This window comes from Dromiciops gliroides, chromosome 2 (genome assembly GCF_019393635.1).
Source record: "Dromiciops gliroides isolate mDroGli1 chromosome 2, mDroGli1.pri, whole genome shotgun sequence".
Classification (NCBI taxonomy): Eukaryota; Metazoa; Chordata; class Mammalia; order Microbiotheria; family Microbiotheriidae; genus Dromiciops; species Dromiciops gliroides.
The window spans coordinates 678890218-678910934 of NC_057862.1; the positions used below are offsets into that span (position 1 = coordinate 678890218).

The following is a 20717-nucleotide window of genomic DNA, read 5'->3' on the forward strand; positions in this document are numbered from 1 at the left end:
AACTATACATATTAAATGCTATACTATATACACGAAATAATACATATATGTGTGTCTATCATCTACCTATCATGCATCTATCCATCTATCATCTATCTATCTCTATGTCTATCTATCTGTATCTATCTGTCTGTTTATCTGTCTGTCTATCTCTCTCTCTCCCTCCGTCTATCATCTATGTCTATCTATCAATCAATCTATCTATGTATCATCTATCTGTCAATCGATCTGTCTTTTTATCTATCATCTGTCTATCTCTATGTCTATCTATCTCTATGTCTGTCTGTCTGTCTATCTATCTATCTTCTATCTATTACACCATGCTGTATTGTTTCAATTTCATGATCTTTCCATCAGTAAATTTGTTTTTAAGCTGAGAGGAGAGAGGTAATTTGTGATTACAAAGCATTTCATAAACAAGATTGCTTGGTCCTCATGGCCACCCTGTTAAGGGGGTCGTGTTGAATGATACTGTGCCCATCTTTTGGATGATGGATCTAAGGCTCAGGGATGTGCTGACTTGTGCAATGATAGGAATAAGAGCTTGGAGGGACCTTAGGGCTCATTGGGTCCAAATCACTCCTTTTACAGCTGAGGAAACTAAGGCTCAGAGGAGGGATCAGTGTGTTATACAAGCACGGCTGCTCCAACATGTGGAGCCAAGACTCGGGTGTTTATGCTCTGTGCCTGAGCTGCCTGCCCTCTCCCCTGTGTTTGAGTGCCTCACCTTGGGGCTTTCTGGATCAGGTGCCCACCCCCCAGCAGCCCCTGGGCCTACTCACCAGGGGTGAAGAGGGGCCACCTGGAGAGAAATGATCTCCCTGCAGCCGGCCCCCAGGGCCCAAATGACTTCATGGCCTACGGGATCTGTGGCACTCCTGTTGGGAAGAGAACCGGAGTGAGGGCCCACTTCTGACCACTCCTGGGTGCTCCATGGCCAAGGCTGCCTTCACCCAGCCCTTCTGCCTGCCTCCCTCTGTGGAGGCCACACAGTGCAAGGAGGGTTTCTCTTTTAAAAATGTCAATCACATCTTTTGTTTTTATATGACCTTCTTTTCGAAATATATCCCTCCCCCTCCCCAGCGAGTCATCTCCGTGTAACACAGAATATGCAAAATTTGAAAACAATTTGGCAAAACTATCAAACACAGCAGTTGAGTCTGACTGTAAATGCAGCATTCCATACCCACAGTCCCCCACCTCTGCCAAGAAGGGAGGGAGGGAGGGAAGGGGTGTGTGCATTAACATTTTCTTTCTTTCTTTTCTTTTCTTTTTTTTTTTTTGGTGAGGCAATTGGGGTTAAGTGACTTGCCCAGGGTCACACAGCTAGTAAGTGTCAAATGTCTGAGGTTGGATTTGAACTCAGGTCCTCCTGAATCCAGGATGTATTAACATTTTCAAAGAGCTTTTCTCATCACACTCCTATGAAGAAAGCTGTGTATGTATTATCATCTCTATTTCACAGATGCAGAAGCTGAGGTCCTGAGAGGTTAAGCCACCTCTCCAAGGTCACACAGCTGATAAGTGTCCAGTGTCCCTGCCTCTATACCCACTGCCTCTCACTATGCCACTGAAATAGTGGCGTAAACCAGTGGTCATCTTGGACCAGGGGGTCAGAGAATGCTTCTTAGGGGCAATAGAGACCAGAGAACCTTAGTAACCAAATGATATTTGGGGGTGGCTTTGGAGAGATTTGGGGGTGAGGCATCCTCCTTTGCCTTGTGGGATCACCCCTATGCCCCCTCCACCCCAACCCCAGGCATTGCCCATCATCAGACTCACCTGTAGGTGACAGCTTGCAGGGCCCGGCAGTAGCAACTGGCTAGCCAGAGGGAGCGGTCCGTGAGGACATTGGGGCAGTGGGAGATGCGCAGAATCAGCAGGTTCCCGCCGGCAGCTTTCAGTAAAGACTCTAGGCCGGCTTCCAGGCACCCCCTGGGAATAGTAGCCACGAGGTCAGGAGGCCACCCAACAGTGTCCTGACACCAATTCTATTGTCTAGTCCAACAAGCATTTATTACGTCTCTAAGATGTACAAGGTATTGGGAATACAAGGAATAAACAAATAAACAAAAAAAGCCATTCCTACCCTCAAGGAGCTTACATTTTGTTGGAAGGAAATTATTCACTCATGGATTTTGATCTGGTGGGGATGGTAGAGGTCAGCATGTTGGAGATGGGCAAACCAAGGCCCAGAGGAGGCAACGTGGAGAGGATGCTGACTCTGCACCTGTTCAAATCCATTCTCTAACAGATGTGACCTGTGTGAACTTGGGTAAGTCACCGTTTCCTCATTTCTAATAATAACAGCTAGCATTTATCTAGCACTTAGGTTACAAAGCACTTTACATATATTATTCATTTGGTCTCCCCAAAAGTCCTATCATGTAGATGCCATTAGTGTCCCCATGTTTCAAATGAAGAAACTGAGGCTGAGGGAGAACTAAAGTGACTTGCTCAGGGTCACACAGCCAGCAAGATTTGAACTCAGTTCTTTTTGACTTCCATATTCTATCCTCCCAGTATAATGTAAGAGTAGTGACACGTTTTGGTTTTTGTAGACTTAGCCTAGTTCCTGGTACACACTAAGTGCTTAATAAATGCTTGGTTGGATTAGACCAAAGATGTGGCACTCCCCCCACCCCTGCCTAATTCCACCATAATCTGGCTTGTCCATGGACCTCCTGGGTCTGGCCTCTAGATCCCAGTCTGGCCTCCTACCCGTCCCGTCCCCAGCCCTCATGCTCCCCCACCTCGTGCTCCTCAGGTATTCCTCCTTGCCCTCCTTCTTTCCCCGCTGCCTGGGCTTCAGGTTCTGCAGAGTCAGTGAATGTGTCTGAGTGCACCACTGGGACAGCATCGCCAGGAACTGGGAGGGGAGAAGGGGAGGCACGTGAGAGGGCACCGGGGCACCTGCCCTGGAGACACCCAGAGAGGGAAGGCAGAGGAAGGCTGGAAAATCAACCTATCCCAAAAGGCTGATGAAGCACCTACTGTGCGCTCAGCCCTGGGTGTACAAAGAAGTTGTCAACTGCAAGGTCTAGTTGGAGAGAGGGGCCTTCCTCCCACACAGGAGATGGAGAACAAGAGAGACCGTGCAGAAAAGCCCAATGGCCCCCATATAGAGGATGGAGAAAGGAGAGACAAGGGGAGGTGGTGGGGATCATGCTGGGCCTCCGAGAACAGGGAGAAGGTCTTTTTTTCTTTTTTAGTTTTATGGATATCTTTTGTTTTTACAAGATCTAGACTTCCCACTGTTTCCTCTTCCCTTCTCCCTCATGGAGGGAACTATGGAAGAAGCATTTCCTGATCACTTACTATGTACTGAGCACTTTGTGACTATTATCTCATTAGATCCTCACAACAACTGTTATTATCCCCATTTCACAGAGGGGGAAACTGAGGCAGATAGGAGATTAAGTGACTGTTGTAGGGTCACACAGCTAGTAAGCATCTGAGGTTGAATTTAAACTCAGCTCTTCTTGACCCCAGACTCAGCGTTCTGTCCACTGTCCTATCGACCTGCAGAGATCCATTTCTCACGACAAAGAATTTTCAAAAAGCAAGCCCCCCCCCCCCCAGAAAACAAAAAACAAAACCTGTTCAGCCAAACTAATAATCCAGCAAAAAGGTCTGGTATCATCTATAGCATTCCACACCCACAGTGCCCCACCTCTGCAAAGAACCGAGGGAAGCTGACTTTTCTTCTTTTTCTTTGGGAACAAGCTTGGTCATTATCATTTAACAGCCTCCAGTCTCACTTGATCTGTGGTTCCTCTTCCTACAACCATGTTACTGAAGTCATTGCATGTGTTGCCTCCCTAGCCCTGCTGCCTTTTCTTGCATCAGTTCATCTAAGTCTTCCCATGCTTCTGTCTTCATCAGTCATCATTTCTTACAGGGTAGTAACATTCCATGACATTAATGGGCCACAACTTATTCAGCCCTTCCTCAGTGGATGCATGTCTACTTTGCTTCCATTTCTCTGCTACCATGAAAATTGTTGCTATAAATATTCTGAAGGATATGGGTCTTTTCTTTACATGAGTGACCTCCTTGGAGTGTGCCCATGCCTAGTGGTAGAATCTCTGGGTCAAAGGGGACTGACTTTTAGTCCTTCCTTGGCACAATTCCAAATTGCTTTCTGGAATGGTTGGATCTACTTACTGTCCACCAACATGACTATTTCCAACTGCTGTCATCGTTACCAGTTTGCTGAGTATGTGTGTGGGGAGACTTCAGATTTCTTTTTTTTTTTTCTTTTTTCAGGGCAATGGGGGTTAAGTGACTTGCCCAGGGTCACACAGCTAGTAAGTATCTGAGGCTGGGTTTGAACTCAGGTCCTCCTGAATCCAAGGCTGGTGCCTTATCCACTGCGCCACCTAGCTGCCCCCAGATTTCTTTTAGTGTGTATTTCTCTCGTTATTAGTGACTTGGAACATTCTTTCATGTAGTTGCCCAAAGTCCACAATTCTGGTTAGAACTGTTTATATCCTTTGCCCACTTATCTATTGGGGGATGGCTTTGGGGGTTATTTATTTATTTATTCATTCATATATTAATTAATTAATTAATGTTGTTCAATCATGTCCATCTCCTTTTGGAGTTTTCTTGGCATAGATACTAAATTGTTTGCCATTTTCTTTGCCAGCTCATTTTACAGATGAGGAAACAGAGGCAAACAGGGTCAAGTGATTTGCCCAGGGTCACATAACTAATAAGTGTCTGAGCCCAGATTTGAACTCATGAAGCTGAGTCTTCTTGATTCCAAGCCCAGTGGTCTAGACACTTTATGTTAGTTGTCTATATAACTTTAATATCACACCTTTATCACAGATATGCAACATAGACATTTTTTCCTAGTTGACTCCTTCCCTTCTTAGTTGCATTAATTTTGTTTGTGTAAAAGTTTTTCAATTTCATGTGTAATAGGGGCTTGGTCAATCCTAGCCTTTGCAGAGTATTTGGTTCCTGTAATCTTTATGTGAACTTTGGTACAGGCTTAAGTATTATGTCTGCTTTCTGGACCACTAACCATAAGGTGAAGAAAAATCCTTTTGATTAGCTGCTGAACTGGAACTGAGAGTCAGGCTAATATCTCCCAAGAGGGCAACTCTTGGCCTCTTTCCTGCCTGGATGCAATTAAAAGGAATACATGTTTTAAGCCTCTGGGTGGGGAGAGAGACCTCAGACCATAATCTTCCCGCCTGGGTCCCCACGTGGCCGCAAATATGAGCTTCTGGTCTTTTGCCTCTGCATGTTTATTTTTTCCTGGTTTTAGGTGAGGGAATATTGCAAAAAGGTATGACATAATGGAGTGTGAAAGGCTGGAAGAGTGAACCTTTACAAGTCTGGAGAAAGGAGGATAGGACAGAATTTGTTACCAGGTGAGGCATTAGCTGAACTTTGAAGAGCAGGAGTCAAGCCCATTTATCCAGTAGTAATGCCAAGTTCAGAAATGAACTTGGTGGGGCAACATAGCAGCTACATCATTTATTTTGGGAGGCAGTTGGGGTTAAATTACTTGCCCAGGGTCACACAGCTAGTAAGTGCCTGAGGCTGGGTTTGAACTCAGGTCCTCCTGACTCCAGGGCCAGAGCTCTATCCACTGCACTGCCTACCTGTCCCTAGCGGCTATTTTAAGTAGAGCCCGTTCTTCTTACTACCCGGACTGGGGGAGTAAAGGGGTTGGTATGCTCAACTTCTTTTCAATTAGGGTCTGTCTCATTACCCTTGTGCCATCTCTATTCAAAGCACGTGGACTGATAGACAAGCTCCAGTTGGATTGTCCACCCAACTACATATTAGACATAACACGCATGGACAATCGGTATTCTTCATCCACTTGGTGTTTTCTATGTGCATAGTTAGGTCAAATTTCTCAGAGTGATTACAGATCTCATGTTCTTATAATTGATTTAATCAGGGCAATTTCATCTGCAAACAGGAGCATCTGTGGGGTGTCACTGTCTATTGGGAATCCCTCCGTCCACTGGGACTTTGTTGGATAACCTCTCATGTGAATAGTCAGAGGGTTGAACCAAGTTATCTTTGTTGTCAGATCTCTCAAGGAAGCTGGTATAATTTTGGCATATCCATGGGAGACACCTTGTATGAGAACCTTCAAGGGGATGTTTTGTTCTACTGAATCAAGTGCTTTTGTAAAAATAGTCCAGAAGCATTGAGTCACAGTGGGATGTTGTACTTTCTGTTACCATAAAAATGTGGTCTACTGGAGGAATTTTTTTTTTGGCCAAAGCTGGTCTATTTCTCAAGCCTTGTATCAAGGACGCCTTTGATGTAAGCTAAGATTATCCTCTAGTATTTTATAGATATGGGGGACTAGACATGGGGTCCAAAGTGAGAGGTGTTTGCTTGGTTGTCTTTTTCAGAAATATCGTGTAAATATTGGATATTATTGTTATCTGTGTCAGTGTCTCATCCCACCACCATTCAGCCTAGTGGAGTGCCTTGCATGTAATAGGGGTTTAATAAATGGTGACTTGAATGGAATCTAAACTTTGTATCTCCCTCTCCCCCTTCAGTGCTAAGTGCATTGTTTTATACACAGCAGGTGCTTAATAACAGTTGAATGATGAGGAACCACTGAAGGGTCTTGGCCAATGGGTAACATGACTAAGGTGGTTGTGTGTCCCATGAACTACAAGGAGATGGTGCTGATGGCAGTGACCAGCTGGGAGGGGTTGGAAGGAGGGGAGAGCAGAGGATGGAAGGGCGAGGGAGGCAGGGCTGAGTACCTTGGAACAGACGCGGGCATTCTCTAGCAGCACACGGGTCCAGACAGCGGGATGCCGGGCCACAAACCTCCAGTCCTTGCAGACCTCAGCAGCATGCAGGAGGGTCCGGGTGTCCAGGTAGGTGAAGATGCAGAAGAGGGCTGCGCGCATCTTCAGAATTTCTGGGCTGATGACTTCGTTGGAGCGTGAAGGGCTGCCACCATCAGCCTGCCGGCCCCGCCCGCTGCCCCCTTCAGAGCGGGCTGGAGGACCTAACACAGTGTCAGCGGGGTGCACGGTGGGGAAACTGAGGCATGGGGTAGGGGAGGAGAAGGCAAGGATGGGAGTGGTGGGGAGCTGGGCAGTAACAGGGGGGCATGTCAGGCATTGGGGGGAGGAGGGGGCTGGGCCATGGACACCCCTGGAGAGCATGGGTAGTGAGCTGGGGAGTAGGGGGAGCCAATCCTGTCCATATATAGACCTTTAAATAGAGGAAGGGGTGGGGAGAAAGGAACACCAAGGGCCAAGAAATATTCAGCCACGTGGCTGAAGAGATCTATTCTGTGCTTCCCCTCTGCTTCTGGAACTTAAATTACTTTGGCAGAAGCATAGGTTTTGCCCCTGACTTTCTCATTGGCCCTGGGTAAACCACTGGACCTCAGTGTCCTCCTTCTGTTAAATGGAAACAGTCATTTCACTCCCACGTTATGACGAGCTGAGCCATATACACACACGGGTGAGTTTTCCCTTCTCTGCTGGGGGTGGGGGAGGGGCTAGAAGGGACCTCAGACGCCTTCCAGTACAACCCCCTTACTTTACGGATGAGGAAACTGAGACCCACGTGACTGAATCGATTTACCCAAGGTCACGCAAGCAGTGAGCATCAGAGGTGGGATACTAAGACCCTCTGACTGGGGAGCCGGTAAGGGCTCGTTACCCCGTACCCTGGATCGCAGGGAGTTGCTGTGGGAAAGGTGGTGCCGAGGGTCAGGGGAGGAAAGGACATTAGGCTGCGGACGGCGTCTCCCTGTCTCTCCCCTCCCAAACCCCAAGAATGGAGGGCCTGGGCACTCACCCGACAGACGGCAGCTGCTCAGGGCTCGGGGTGGCGTGGGTCCAGAGGCCGAGGCTTCGGAGGGCCCTTCGGCTTCAGACTCTGTGGTCCGGGAGCCCACGTCAGAGACGTCTCCCTCTTCACCCTCTGTGCTGTGCCGGCGAGGCCTCCTCTGCCAGTTCTGGATGGCCTGGCGCCTCAGGCCTGAGCTGCGGGGTACCTGGGGCCTCTCAAAGCCCCCTCCCCCCTCAGCCCGGGCCCCGGGTCCTCCAGCCCCGCTGTCCCCGATGGCCGCCTCCTCCGAGGGGTACGGGTCTGCCGTGTCACTGTCGTAGCAGCCGGAGCTCTGGGACACAGCCTTTGCACGGCTGGAGGCCCTGGGGGGAGGCAGCAGTGAGGAGGGGCTTTCTGAGGAAGCCCCAGTCAAGGACGACCCACTATTAACACAACCTTCCAAAATTCCCCCTCCTCCAGGAAGCCTTCCCAGATTGATCAGAGAGGAGCAGACAGGTCAGTGCAGGCTCTGCCGTTATGGCTGAAGAAGGGAGAGTGGAAGGTCAACAGCTTTTCCCGGGAGAATAGCTGGGTGGGGGTAGGATGGGGAAGGGGTGCTTGGGGGGTGGGGGGCTGGGATTGCAAGAGCTTACCCTGTGCTGGAGGAGGAGCGGTGGTTAGACACGGCGTATGTGTTGTGCATGATGGGACCTGAGTGCCGGTCCCGCTGTGGGGAGGGGGCAGAGGGTAGGATTGGGAGGGACGGGAGAAAAGAAGGGAGCGTGGCAGGGTGAGGAAGGAGAGGAACAAGAGAGAAGAGAAGAGGAAAGGGGGAGGGAGGAGGATGATCAAATGGGAGAAGAGGGATAGGTGAGGAGTTGGGGAAGAGTGGAGGGAGTAAAGGGAGGAGAGAGGGAGAGAAGGAGAGGAAGGAAAAGAGGGAAAGGAGGGAGAGAGGAAAGGAGAAAGGGAAGAAAGGAGAGAGGGAGGAGGGGGGAAGAGAGAGAAGAGGAGGGAGAGAAAGAGAGGAGGAGAAGGGGTGAAGGAAGAGACAAAGGGAGGGAAGAAAGGAAAGAAGGAACAGGAGGAAAGGAGAGAAAGGGGAAGTGAGAGGAAGGGAGAGAAAAACGAGGAAGGAAGGAGTGATGGCCAAGAGAAGAATGAAGAGAAAGGAAAGGATAGAGAAGGTACAAGGAGGGAATGGTAGAGAAGAAGAGGAGAAAGAGGGAGAGGGAAAGAGGAGGAAGACAGACACACAGACCCAGAGAGAGCTCCATGAAATTCTCCCGTGTCATTGGCCCACCCTTGCCTTTGCCCCTCCCCCATTCCCTGTCCCCTTCCTGACCCCTCTCCCGGCCTCATCCCTCCCTCCTCCACCCTCCCTTCCCCGACTGTCCTGAGCTCTTGGGCCTTGAGGGGGTCCTTGCTCAGTCTCATCCTTGAGGGAAGGGAGGACCCCAGAGATGGGGACCCCAAGGGTCCACTGGGGGACCCCAGTCCAGAATGAACTCTTCTGGTGCCAGCTCTTGGCCTGGACCAGGTTCAGGCTCCAAAGGGACTTCAGCTTCCCCTTCCTGGGCCGCATGGGCCTGGTCCGCTCAGCCTGGGAGCGGCTCCAACCAGAGGGAGATGCTACTGAATCCCCGGGAGGCCCATGGGAAAAGCACCTCTGGGAGAGCCTTCTTATGGCTGGCTGCCCACCCCTCAGAGGAAGGTGAGGTCCCAGAGGGCCTGCAGCCCCACCCTTTTCCTTCTCTCTGGCCGACAGCAGCAGATTCAGCCTCAGCTCTAGGCCTTACTAGCGCTGACATTAACTAGTGACAGCCCGTTTATTTAAACCTGTATGACTATGGGCCGGTCATCTAAGTTCCCTGGCCCTCAGTTTCCCCATCTGTAAGATCTGAAATCTGAGGTCCCTCCCAGCTCTGGCTGCTCATGTTGGCACAGTCAGCAGGTCCCAGATGGGACTGGACGCCCCAAGCCCATCAGCACCGTTTCTCCTCCTGCGCGTCCCGTCACAGCCTCTGCTGATTTGTGGGGGTGGACAAGTCATTCACCGGTGGAGGCCCCAACCCTCTGTGCTACAGAGGGTCTTCATGGGCACCTGGGGATGCCCCTCTGCTCTCAGCTTGTGTCCAGGAAACAGGCCCAAGGCCCATGGATGGGTCTGGCCTGGGAGCCTTTCCTGGCCGGCCGGACCACTGCCACCTAAGGAGGCACTGGAGGAGATAGCCAGTGATGGGAGGAAGATGCCAGCCTCCCATCGGGCTATGGAAGCCGTCAGAAATGCTCTAACTACCAGTGGGCAGGGGGCACAGTGGCTAGGGAGCTGGTCTCAGAGCCCAGAGAACCTGAATTCAAGACCTGCCCCTGATACATGTTGGCTGTGTGACCCTGGGTGTCACTTAACCTCTCTCCTGACCTGTTTCCTCACCTGTGAAATGCTACATAAAGACTAGCTGTTATTTTGTTCCTTCCTTTGGGGACCCTGGTATTTTAGAAGTGGAGAGGATAGTATTTGATGCATTGTTTGAACTTGAATGGTGGAATTCCAGGCACTGCTGGATGGTCGTGGCCTGGGGGACCTTCAGGGGGTGCTGCTGGGCGCCCATTCTTATAGGCATGGAATGGAATAGTTCTGAAGCATCTCCACGCCCTGGCCTGGGAGTCCGGGAGCTGGCTGGGCACTCACCATTCTGCTGGCGCCCTTGGTCCCAGGCACGCTGCTGCGGCCCAGGCTGGCGTTGGGCGTGGTGCCACAGCTGCTGCTGATGATCTGCAGCTGCTTCTCGGCTCGGTCCGCTCTGTCCAGGAGCTCCTCGATGAACTGCTGCAGGCGCACCTTGGCGTTGGCCTCCCGGGCGGCCGTCTCCTTCAGGAACTGGTCAATTTGAACCACCTCCCTGCGGGGTGAAGGAAGGCTGTCAGCAACTTCTGGCTCCCCTGTTGTCCCCAGATGAACCTGTTGGCTGTGACCCCCAGGGAACCCCCTGACCTCTGACCTCTAGAGGCCCTGTCTCTATGATCCTCTGGTGTGAACCCCAAGGATTCCCTAACCTGTGATCCCTGGATATCTCCTTATCTCTTAGGGGAACCTTCACCTATGGCCCACCCCCCACCTCCAGGGAACCTCCTCATCCATGTTTCCTAGATGTTTCCTCACTTCTGACCTTTGGAAGCCCAGCATCTGTGTCCTTCACCTGTGACCCCTGAATCTCTCCTCATCTCTGGGGTGAACTTTGACCTATGACCTCTATGGGCCTTTATTGCCTGTGACCCCTGGGTCCCCCGGTCAGCCCCATGTGAAACATCATGTTCAATTCTAGGCACACAGCTAAGTGGTGCAGTGGATAAAGCACTGGCCCTGGATTCAGGAGGACCTGAGTTCAAATCCAGCCTCAGACACTTGACACTTACTAGCTGTATGACCCCAGGCAAGTCACTTAACCTTCATTGCCCCACTAAAAAAAACAAAAAAACCAAAAACAATTCTAGGCACAGTTTAGGAAGGGCCCCAGGAATCCAGAGTCCACAGGAGGATGGGAGGAGTGGTGGGCGGATGGCCAAGAAGTCAGTTTCTTTGAGCTCCATGTTGGGGAAGGCTTCCCTACATTGAGAGCTACTCCCAAGTGGGGTGGGCAGCCTGGGGAGGGTATGCTGGGGGGGATTCCTTTTGGGCATGAGCTGGTCTCAGCAGCCCTCAGGGTCACTTCTACCTCCAGATTCTGTGATCCCCCCTCCAAGAACTCCCTCACTTTGGGTCCCCCCACCTCCTAGCCCAAGCTCCCTGCATGTCTCAGACCTCAGGAGATCCCTGGGGGGCGGGTATGACAGCGAGGAGACAGTACACATGCGTGCGCGTGTGCGCGCACGCACACACACACACGCACGCGTGTGCACCGTTTCAGGGGCCAATCGGTCCCACCCCTTCCTCAGTTCAAGCACCTCCCGGGGGGGGGGCACCTCATTTTCGGACAGCTCTTGTTAGAAAGTTCTTCCTGACATCCAGCCTGCACCTGCCTCTTAGCACCATCCTCTCCCCCCATTACTCCTGCTTCCACCCTGTGGGGTCAGAGCCATCTAATCCCTTTAATAAATGCTTGATGGCCGAGGGGGGGAAGGCCACCTGTCCCCTCTGTCAGTGCTGAGTCTTCTTCCCTCCAAGCCACATATCCTCGTCTCTTCCAAATGAAGTGCAGACGAGTCCATGGACTCGGGGCCTTCGGCTCCTTGGTGCCATTCCTCGGGACCCTGGCTCATCAGCATCCTTTCTAAATGTGGTACCCAAGGCCTCTAGCTGTGTTCTGACCAGGCTTAGCCCTACAAGCCCTTCTTCTCTTGCCACAGCTGAAAATCACAGCACCCCAACCCCAGGGGTCCTTCAGACAAACTCCCACATAGCCCAGACCTCCTGATCCTGTACTTGGGACAATCTTGAACCCTGGGACAAGACTTGCCTTTCAGTCCAGGGCAGAGATTCGTCCCTGCCCAGGAAAACTCCCTCTATGGCAACTTCTAACCTTATAGGCATTGCCTGGCACCTCGAGAGCATAACCAACTTGCTCGACATCACAGTGACAATGTGTCAGAGGAAGGATTTGAACCCAGCTCTCGTTCCAGCACATCACTCATCTCAACTCCCATCGTCTGTAAAGACAAGCTAATGCCTTCCCTCTGAGATGACCATCCATCTGTTCTGTTGATACTTTGTATGCACCTATTGCTTCACAGGCTGTCTCCTCTCACTAGACTGGGGACTCCCTGAGGGCAGGGGCTGGTTTTGCCTTTCTTTATCTCTACAGCGCTAAGCGCCATGCCTGGCATACAGTAGGTGCTTCATTAATGCTTGTCGATGGACAGTGATTACCTCTCTCCTCAATTTCTCCTTATTAGGTCCAGCCCCATCTCTGAGCCCAGGCACGTTTCTGGGGAGGTACGGCACCCACCCGGTCAGTCATGCAGGCACACACAGGCACACATGAGGCCAGTCAGCCTTGTAAAAGGTGGCGCTCACTCACTGCTGCTTCCTGGTCAGCTCCTGCTCCTTGCGCACCAGGTCCTGCTTCAGCGAGGCCAGCAGCTCCACGCTGACGTCCACCTGGCGGGAGAGCTCGGTGGCACGCTCCTCCAGCTCCTCCTTCTCCCGGCCAAGCCGGGCACTCTCCTGCCTGGCCTTCTCCAGCTCGGCCGCCTTCCGCTCCAGCTCGGCCTGTAGCCGGCCCACCTGCCCCGCGATCTTTTGCTCAACCTCCTCGCTCAGACGCTCCAGTCTTTTGTCCACTTCCAGTTTCTCCAGGGCCCGGATCTTGAGCCGGGCCAGGCCTTCTTCATAGGCCATGTCCGCTGGGGATGGAGAGGCTGGGGAGGCAGAGGCCTGGCTGGGGCCGGGGCCTGGGCCAGGGGGTGGCGTGGATGATGCCGAAGAGGCCACCGATTTCCGGGCAAACAGTTCACCCAGTGGGATCTCGATCTCCCGCAGGGCATAGCGGGTCGTGGTGGGCACAAGGCTAGGCTCGCCCAGGTCCTCACAGGAGACTCCTGCAGGGACCAAGTCTCCGGGGAATCGAGCGAGAGGGGGGTGGTGGTGGTGGTGGTGCAGGTGGTGGGCAGCTTGGGCTGGGGGTCCCACCCCCTGCTCTTTGCCTTGGAAGGATGTGCTCTCAAAGACATCCCGGCGGGCACCAGGCACGGCCAACATGGCGGTGGGATCGGGTGCCAGGGGGAAGACTGCAGCGGCCGCAGCAGCAGCTGCGTCACAGATGCTGTTGGTCTTAGAGAGGATGTAGAGGGTCTCGTAGGTGTGGCTGTACTCTAGGTGGGCTCTCAGGGAGGACAGACTCCGAAAACGCTTGTGCTCCCCACAGCGGGGGCAACGGTAAGGCAGGTCTAGAGAGGCCATGACCCCGACCCTCACAGGGGGGCCCCTCTGCCCAGCAGCCCCGCCCCGTCAGCCCGAGGGGCGGGGCTGGCTCAGGGCAAGTTCATGGCCGGAGGCTGGGGAGCCCCACCAGGAAGGGCCAGGCAGGTATAGGGCATCAGGCCAGCTGTAGGGGAGAGACCCTGGAAGAGAAGAGACCAAGATTAGCACGTCCATGTTGCCCCTTCCTCCTTTATCTCTCACCCTTCTACACGGGGCTGAGGGGGGGGCACAAGGCTCCTGACAGCCTCTCTGAGAAGCGGTTCCTGCTGAAGTGATACCCCCTTCAAAGAAAGGGGGAAAGGAATGTGGAGGGGGATGGGGTTTCTAGGGCTTACCTCCATGGGGGGTGTCCCCCATCACCCCTGCCCCAGGAAGATCCAACAGAGAATTTCCTCTGGGAAGGTCCCTAGGAATGAACCTGGGCCTTCAGGCTCCTTCTGAAGGGTAGAAAACAGGCTCTGAGCCCCCAGCCAGTGGCTGAGGCTCCGAGGACTGGCCTCCTGGGGATAGGCTTAGACAGAGGCTTAGCAGGGTGGCCACTCTCTGGGTCCCTGTAAGGTGTGCAAAACCGTATATGTAGATGACCTTCCCTTAACCCTGTTAAGGTAGCTGCTGCTGTTACCCCATTTTACAGATGAGGAAACTGGGGCAGACAGTGACTAATCCAAGGTTACACAGCTACAAAGTATCAGGGTGGGATTTGAGCCCAGGTGCTCGCGGCACTCTGTTCCTGTTCCAGGTATCCTGAGTCCACAAGACCATCAGTTTAGAGATGGAAGAGACCTTTGTGGGCATCCAGTCCCTCATTTTAAATTGAGGAAACTGAGGCCCGGAGTTAGAGGCAAAACAACTTGTCTAAGACCACTAAGGAAGTGGCAGAACGAGAATTCGAACCCAGGCCCTCTGGCTCAAAATTGGGCATTCCTTCCACATCTGTATCCCATTCTTTTTTTTTTTCCACCAAGGGCTTCCTGTCCCCACTTCCCCATCTCCTAGCCCAGGAGAGCCGTGGCTGCCTGAGCAGCTGTCCTCCCAGGGTTCCCTCTCTCCCCCAGCCTGCCAAACACATCCCCCATTCCTCCCCTGCCCCATAGCTGCACCCTCACCCTCCCCACCCACCCCACCTCTGTCCTTCCTTTCACCGCCTGCCTCCTCACCCCATACCCTGGGAAACCTCTGTGGTGGAGAATCTCTTCCTCTCTGCGCCACTCCCCACCCTGCAGTCTGGCCCACTCTCTCCAAGGTCATTCATTCATTAACCATCTCCTCATTCAAGGGCCCTTTCTCTGCCTGCATCCTCTGCCCCTCTGTGGCATCGACCTGTTGCAGCTATCAGCCAGCGCCTCCTTCCTGGCAAGCTCTCCTCCCAGCTCTCTGACTAAGACTTAGTCTCCTTCATCAGCATCTTGTCTCTCTCTCATCCCCATCTGTATGTGATTACCGAAGTTCTTTGGAGACATGATTTCTAAGGTCCTTTCCTTCCCTAAATGCCAGGATGAGGCTCCAAGATGGGAAGGCATGTGCACAACACATATGCGTGTCTATATGTGCATACATATATGATGTATACTATAGAGACACGGTAGTGTGCTAGATAGTGTGCTAGACCTGGAGGGAGGAAGCTATTCGGTTGTGTCTGACTCTTTGTGACCCCATTTGGGGTCTTCTTGGCAAAGATACTGGAGTGTTTGCCATTTCCTTCTCTGGCTCATTTTCCAGATGAGGAAACCAAAACAAACTTGGTTAAGTGACTCACTCAGGGTCACACAGCTAGTAAGTATCTGTGGCTGGATTTGAACTCAGGTCTTCCTGACTCCAGGCCTGGTGCTCTGTGCAACTGAGCAATTAATTCACCTAACCACTTTATCAACAAAAGGGAAAGAATAATACCAATTCTCTCACAGTGTTGTTGCAAAAACCTCATCTCCAGGCCCATACTGACGAACTTCTGTCGCCTGGAGAGTGAAAATGTCCCCTGGCATGACCTCAAAGTCAGCATTATCTAAAACCAAACTCTTGCTCAGGGAGTAGCCCACTGAAGTGGAAACATCTCTAACCAGGTAGGTTCTGGGCCACATGAGGCCATGGTTCATTTACTGACTGGCTGTGTGACCTTGGGAAGTGTATTGACCTCTCTGGGCCTCAGTTTCCCCCTTGGCATAATGGAAAGTTTGAATCAGATGACCTCTAAGGCCCCTCTGAATGCTAAAGTCCTTTTTCTGAAGGTCTCCCCGCTCCTCAAAGAAACTCCTAGGGCTGACTTCCTACCACTCTCTTCCTTCCCCAGGCTTGATCTCAGAGTCATCTTTGGTTCCCCCTCCCTTCTTTTCTTTCAAAGGATCCGAGATATAGAAGCAACATTAGAGGCCACCAGGTCTAACCTCTTCATTTTACATATGAGGACACTGAGGCACAGAGAGGAAAAGGGTGGGGGCAAAGAGGTAGGATTCAAACCCAGGTCCTTTGACTCTAAATGCACTGCTTTTTGGGGCCCTCATCCGTAAGATGGAGACAATAATAAGTTAACATCCATATGGTACTTCAGATGTAAATGATCTCACCTGAGCCTCGTGATGACCCTGGGAGGTGGATGCCATCATCATTCCATTTTACAGATAAGAAAACTGAGGTTAAGTTAAGCGATTACTCAGGACCACTGAGGGACTTTGTGAAACAGGATTCAAACTCAGGTCTTCCCGACTCCAACTCCAGCATGTTACCCACTGTGCCCCCTAGAGGGTTGTGGGGAGGCTCAGGTGAGATCCCGTATAGAAAAGGTTTTGTCATTTTAATGCACTATATAAAAGTCAGTTATATTTTTTATCATGAGACTCCCATGACCAAAAACTTCCTTTGGCTCACCGTTACTCATCAGAACAAGATTATATTCTTTAGTTTGGCATTCAAGGCTCTTTGGGACCTAGCCCAATCTTAAAGCTCCATCTTTATTTCCAACAACTCACCACCCCGCAGCTTTTGTTCTCCCTTGGCTCAGAGCCTCCTCAAAGAGGCCTTAAACTTTCCTGCCTCTTCTTTTTTTTCATCAGAAGCCTCTTCTTCCACTCCTCTGTCCAACCAAACCCTAACCTTCAAAGCCCAGCTCATGCCACTTCCTCTATGAATCCTTCCTGGCCACCCTGTCAATTACCACTGACCTCTTTTTCCTCCTCTGAACTGTATTGCTTATCCATTCAACAAACACCAGCTATTCTTGAGAGACCTCTAGGTGGCGCCACAGTGCATAGAGCACCAGACCTGGAATCAGGACGAAGGATCTGAGTTCAAATTCAGACTCAGACATTTTCTAACTGTGTGACCTTGGGCAAGTCACTTAACCCTGTTTGCCTCAATTTCTTTATCTGTAAAAAGAGCTGCAGATGATCCAACCATTCTGGAGAACAATTTGGAATTATGCCCAAAGGGCGATAAAGCTGTGCATACCCTTTGACCCAGCAATACCACTTTTGGGTCTTTTTCCCAAAGAGATCATGGAAGGGGGAAAGGGACCCACATGTACAAAAATATTTATAGCTACTCTTTACGTGGTGGCAAGGAATTGGAAGTTGAGGGGGTGCCCATCAATTGGGGAATGGCTGGACAAGTTGTGGTATATGAATACAATGGAATACTATTGTGCTGTAAGAAACGATGAGCAGGAGGAGTTCAGAGAAACCTGGAGGGTCTTATGTGAGCTGATGATGAGTGAGATGAGCAGAACCAGAAGAACATTGTACACAGTATCATCAACATTGAGTGCTGACCTACTGTGATGGACTATATTCTTCTCACCAATGCAATGGTACAGAAGAGTTCCAGGGAACTCATGATGGAAGAGGATCTCCAAATCCAAGAAAAAAAAAAAAAGAACTGTGGAGTATAGATGCTGATTGAACCATACTATTTCTTTTGTTTTGGGTGCTGTTGTTTTTTTTTTTTCTATTTTGAGGTTTTGCATCACTGCTCTGATTTTTTCTCTTGTAACAGGATTAATGCAGAAATAGGATTAATGTTATTATGTGTATATATATATATGTGTGTGTGTATAGATATATATCTATATCTATATGTATATAGATATATAGATATAACCTATATCAGATTACCTGCTGTCTAGGGGAGGGGGGGAGGGAGGGGAGGGAGGGAGAAAAATCTGAAATTGTAAAGCTTGTATAAACAAAAGTTGAGAACTATCTTTACATGTAACGGAAAAAATAAAATACCTTATATGTAAAAAAAAAAAAAGAGCTGCAGAAGGAAATAGCAAACCAGTCCTGTATCTGGTCAAGAAACCCCCAAATGGGATCACTGAAATGAAAGGACTGAACAAAAACAGATTATGCTTGAGGTATAGGGCTAAGCACCAAAGACATAAATATAAATAGTCCCTACCTTCAGGGATCTTACCTTCCACTAGGTGATATAACCTTCACACAAACAAGCAATCAAACAAATAAAGAGTGATGGGTTCGAAGGGGAGATAGCGTCAAAACCCCAGAGGAAATTGGGGAAGCAGGTGAGCACATTCTGTGCTTAATGTACACCAGATGCTGGCGATATAAATAAAAAATAGAACCTCCTCCAGGAGGGGAGACATTGTGTTCACAGGGTCCCAGTGATTGGGGTGAGGGCTGGGGGTGGGACACTTTAATAACCAGCCTAATCCCGCTCCCCCATCCAGGGAGGTGTCTGCTGAGCTCAGCCCTCGAGGGATGGCCGTGGTTCCCACTGGGGGAGGTGCTGTGGGAATGCATTCTAGGCATTGGGGACAGCCGGGGACACCACCTCCACAGAATCAACACCTCCAGTGACAGAGAACTCAGTAACGCGGCCAATCCTATTGTTGGATGGCAGTAATGGTGAGAAAACTCTTTTCTCCCATGGAGCTGAAGTTGGCCTTCCTGTGACTCCCACCTCCTGCTCTAATCCTGACCTATGGGGCCCAGAGAGGGTCTCCTTCCAGGTTTTCCTGACATCTCCCTTCACCTTGCTGCCTCCAGACTCATCTTTCACTAGAAAAATGGATGGATTTGGAGTGAAAGGGGCCTAGTTCAAATCCCAGTTGTGCCATTCCCTCCCTGAATGACTTTGGGCAACTTGTTTCACTCCTATTGGGCCTCAGTTTCCTCCTTTATAAAACAAAGGGGGGGGGGAAGAGATTATCTTTTGTTCAGTTGTTTCCAGTCACATCTAACTATTTGTGACCCTATTTGGGATTTTTCTTGGCCAAGATACTGGAGTGGTTTGCCATTTCCTTCTCTAGCTCATTTTATAGATGAGGAAACTGAGATAAACAGGGTTAAGTGACTTGCCCAGGGTCACACAGCTAGGGAGTGTCCAGGGCCAGATTTGAACTCAGGAAGATGAATTTTCCTGACTCCTGACTCCTGACTCCAGACCCAGTGCTCTGTGCACCCTGGAGCCCCCTAGCTGCCCCTAGATGATCTAGATCAGGGATGGCCTTTTGGCCATCTGGTGAAGCCCAAGGACCCTCCTCAGAATATCCGTAAATGCACAAGATAAAATCCACAGGATTACAAAGGAAAGCAACTATATTAAAATACAAAAATATCAAAACATTTAAAAAAACCACAGAATCACCTACTCCAGATTAAGATGACCTGACTGAGAAGGTCACTTCCAAATCTAAAGCGAGGGTAGAATGAGATCTGGTCATGTCGCTCTCCTGCCCAACAAGCTTTGGTGACTGTCATCTAGTGAGTCAAGTCCAGATGCCTGGGGCCCTGTCCCACGAACTGTCATCCTCTGCTGTCCCACTTCTCGATTCATACCCTTCCCGGGGGTGAGCAATGCCTTGCCTCTCTCCTTTCACTTGCTAAATCAAATGAGATAATAGATGTCAAGTGCTTAGCATGGAGTCTGGCACTAGTAGGTGTCTAGTAAAAGCTTCTTTCCTTCTCCTTCCTCTGGCTCAACACCCAGTCTTTAAAGTCCACCTCAGATGCCACCTCCTACAGGAAGCTTTCCCTGATTTTCCCCTGTTGGTAAGAACTGCCTAGCCAAAATCCTTACAGAGGAGTATCTTCATTCTTACAGAGTGGCCTCTAACATGCTTAGTGTGGAATGTCATATATCACAGTCTGTGTCTTATTTGTGTCGTTGCCACCTACTGGACCATAACCACTAAAGGGGTAAGCACCATACCCCATTTAAAGTTTACTCCATTCCCAGTAAGCAATTCCTAGATGACTGTTTGTATTCTTAGCCCTCAGCCCAGTGCCCAGAAGGTGCTTACCAAATGCTTGTTGGCCATTGATTGAATGAATGAACACATGGGCTACTCCCTAAGAGCCAGGATTCAAATGATAAACATTGAGTTTATATGAAAGTGCTCTGGAACATGGCTATCGGATAGTGATGTGTGGTACGTGTGTGCTCCTGGATCCTCTCCTCAGGTCATCTGGTTTCCTAGACATTGCCCATGTCTGACTGCCATCTCACTTGCCCCATGAAGCCGAGGCTTAAAATGGAACTCGACAGGGGAGATGGGGAGGCCCAGACACTAAACACATCAGTGGTGGCCTGACTCCTCGGTGATTGCAGGGATGCCCTCCTCTGCCTGGACATAGATCCTGCCACTGAGAAGGCACTCGGACATTTGGAGGAGTGATCATGCCTACAGGGCAGCTAGGTGGTGAAGCAGATAGAGCACTAGGCTTGAGAACTCATCTTCATGAGTTCAAATCTGGCCTCAGACACTGACTAGCTATGTGACCCTGGGCAAGTCACCTAACTCTGTTTGCCTCAGTTCCCTCATCTATAAAATGAGCTGGGGATGGAAATGGCAAATCCCTCCATATCTCTGCCAAGAAAACCCCAAATGGGGTCACAGAGAGTTGGACATGACTGATATGACTAAACAACAAGGATCTTGCCTAGCATGGTGCCCACAGTAGGTGCTTAATTAATGCTCCTTGACCAGTATGGTGATTGGAGGGGTGAAGAAAAGAAGACTAAGGAAAGAAGTCATCTCATCTTTTGGGGTCTCTGTTTT

General features: G+C 50.5%; 1 protein-coding gene across 2 annotated transcripts in view; it reads right to left on the reverse strand.

Moving 5' to 3' along the window:
* FBXO41 (F-box protein 41) overlaps window positions 1-20717 on the reverse strand; it is a 51947-nt gene that overhangs the window by 22080 nt on the left and 9150 nt on the right. The window contains exons 2-9 of one of the 2 annotated variants that reach the window (XM_043985855.1): window positions 12804-13845; window positions 10478-10688; window positions 8439-8512; window positions 7813-8168; window positions 6759-7000; window positions 2754-2869; window positions 1783-1935; window positions 783-878 (exon numbers count right to left, since the gene is read on the reverse strand). In XM_043985855.1, coding sequence (XP_043841790.1) covers window positions 783-878; window positions 1783-1935; window positions 2754-2869; window positions 6759-7000; window positions 7813-8168; window positions 8439-8512; window positions 10478-10688; window positions 12804-13684 — 2129 coding nt within the window. In that variant the 5' untranslated portion in view covers window positions 13685-13845. Of the gene's footprint in view, window positions 1-782; window positions 879-1782; window positions 1936-2753; window positions 2870-6758; window positions 7010-7812; window positions 8169-8438; window positions 8513-10477; window positions 10689-12803; window positions 13846-20717 lie in introns of both variants that reach the window. The other variant, XM_043985854.1, reaches the window with a different exon arrangement.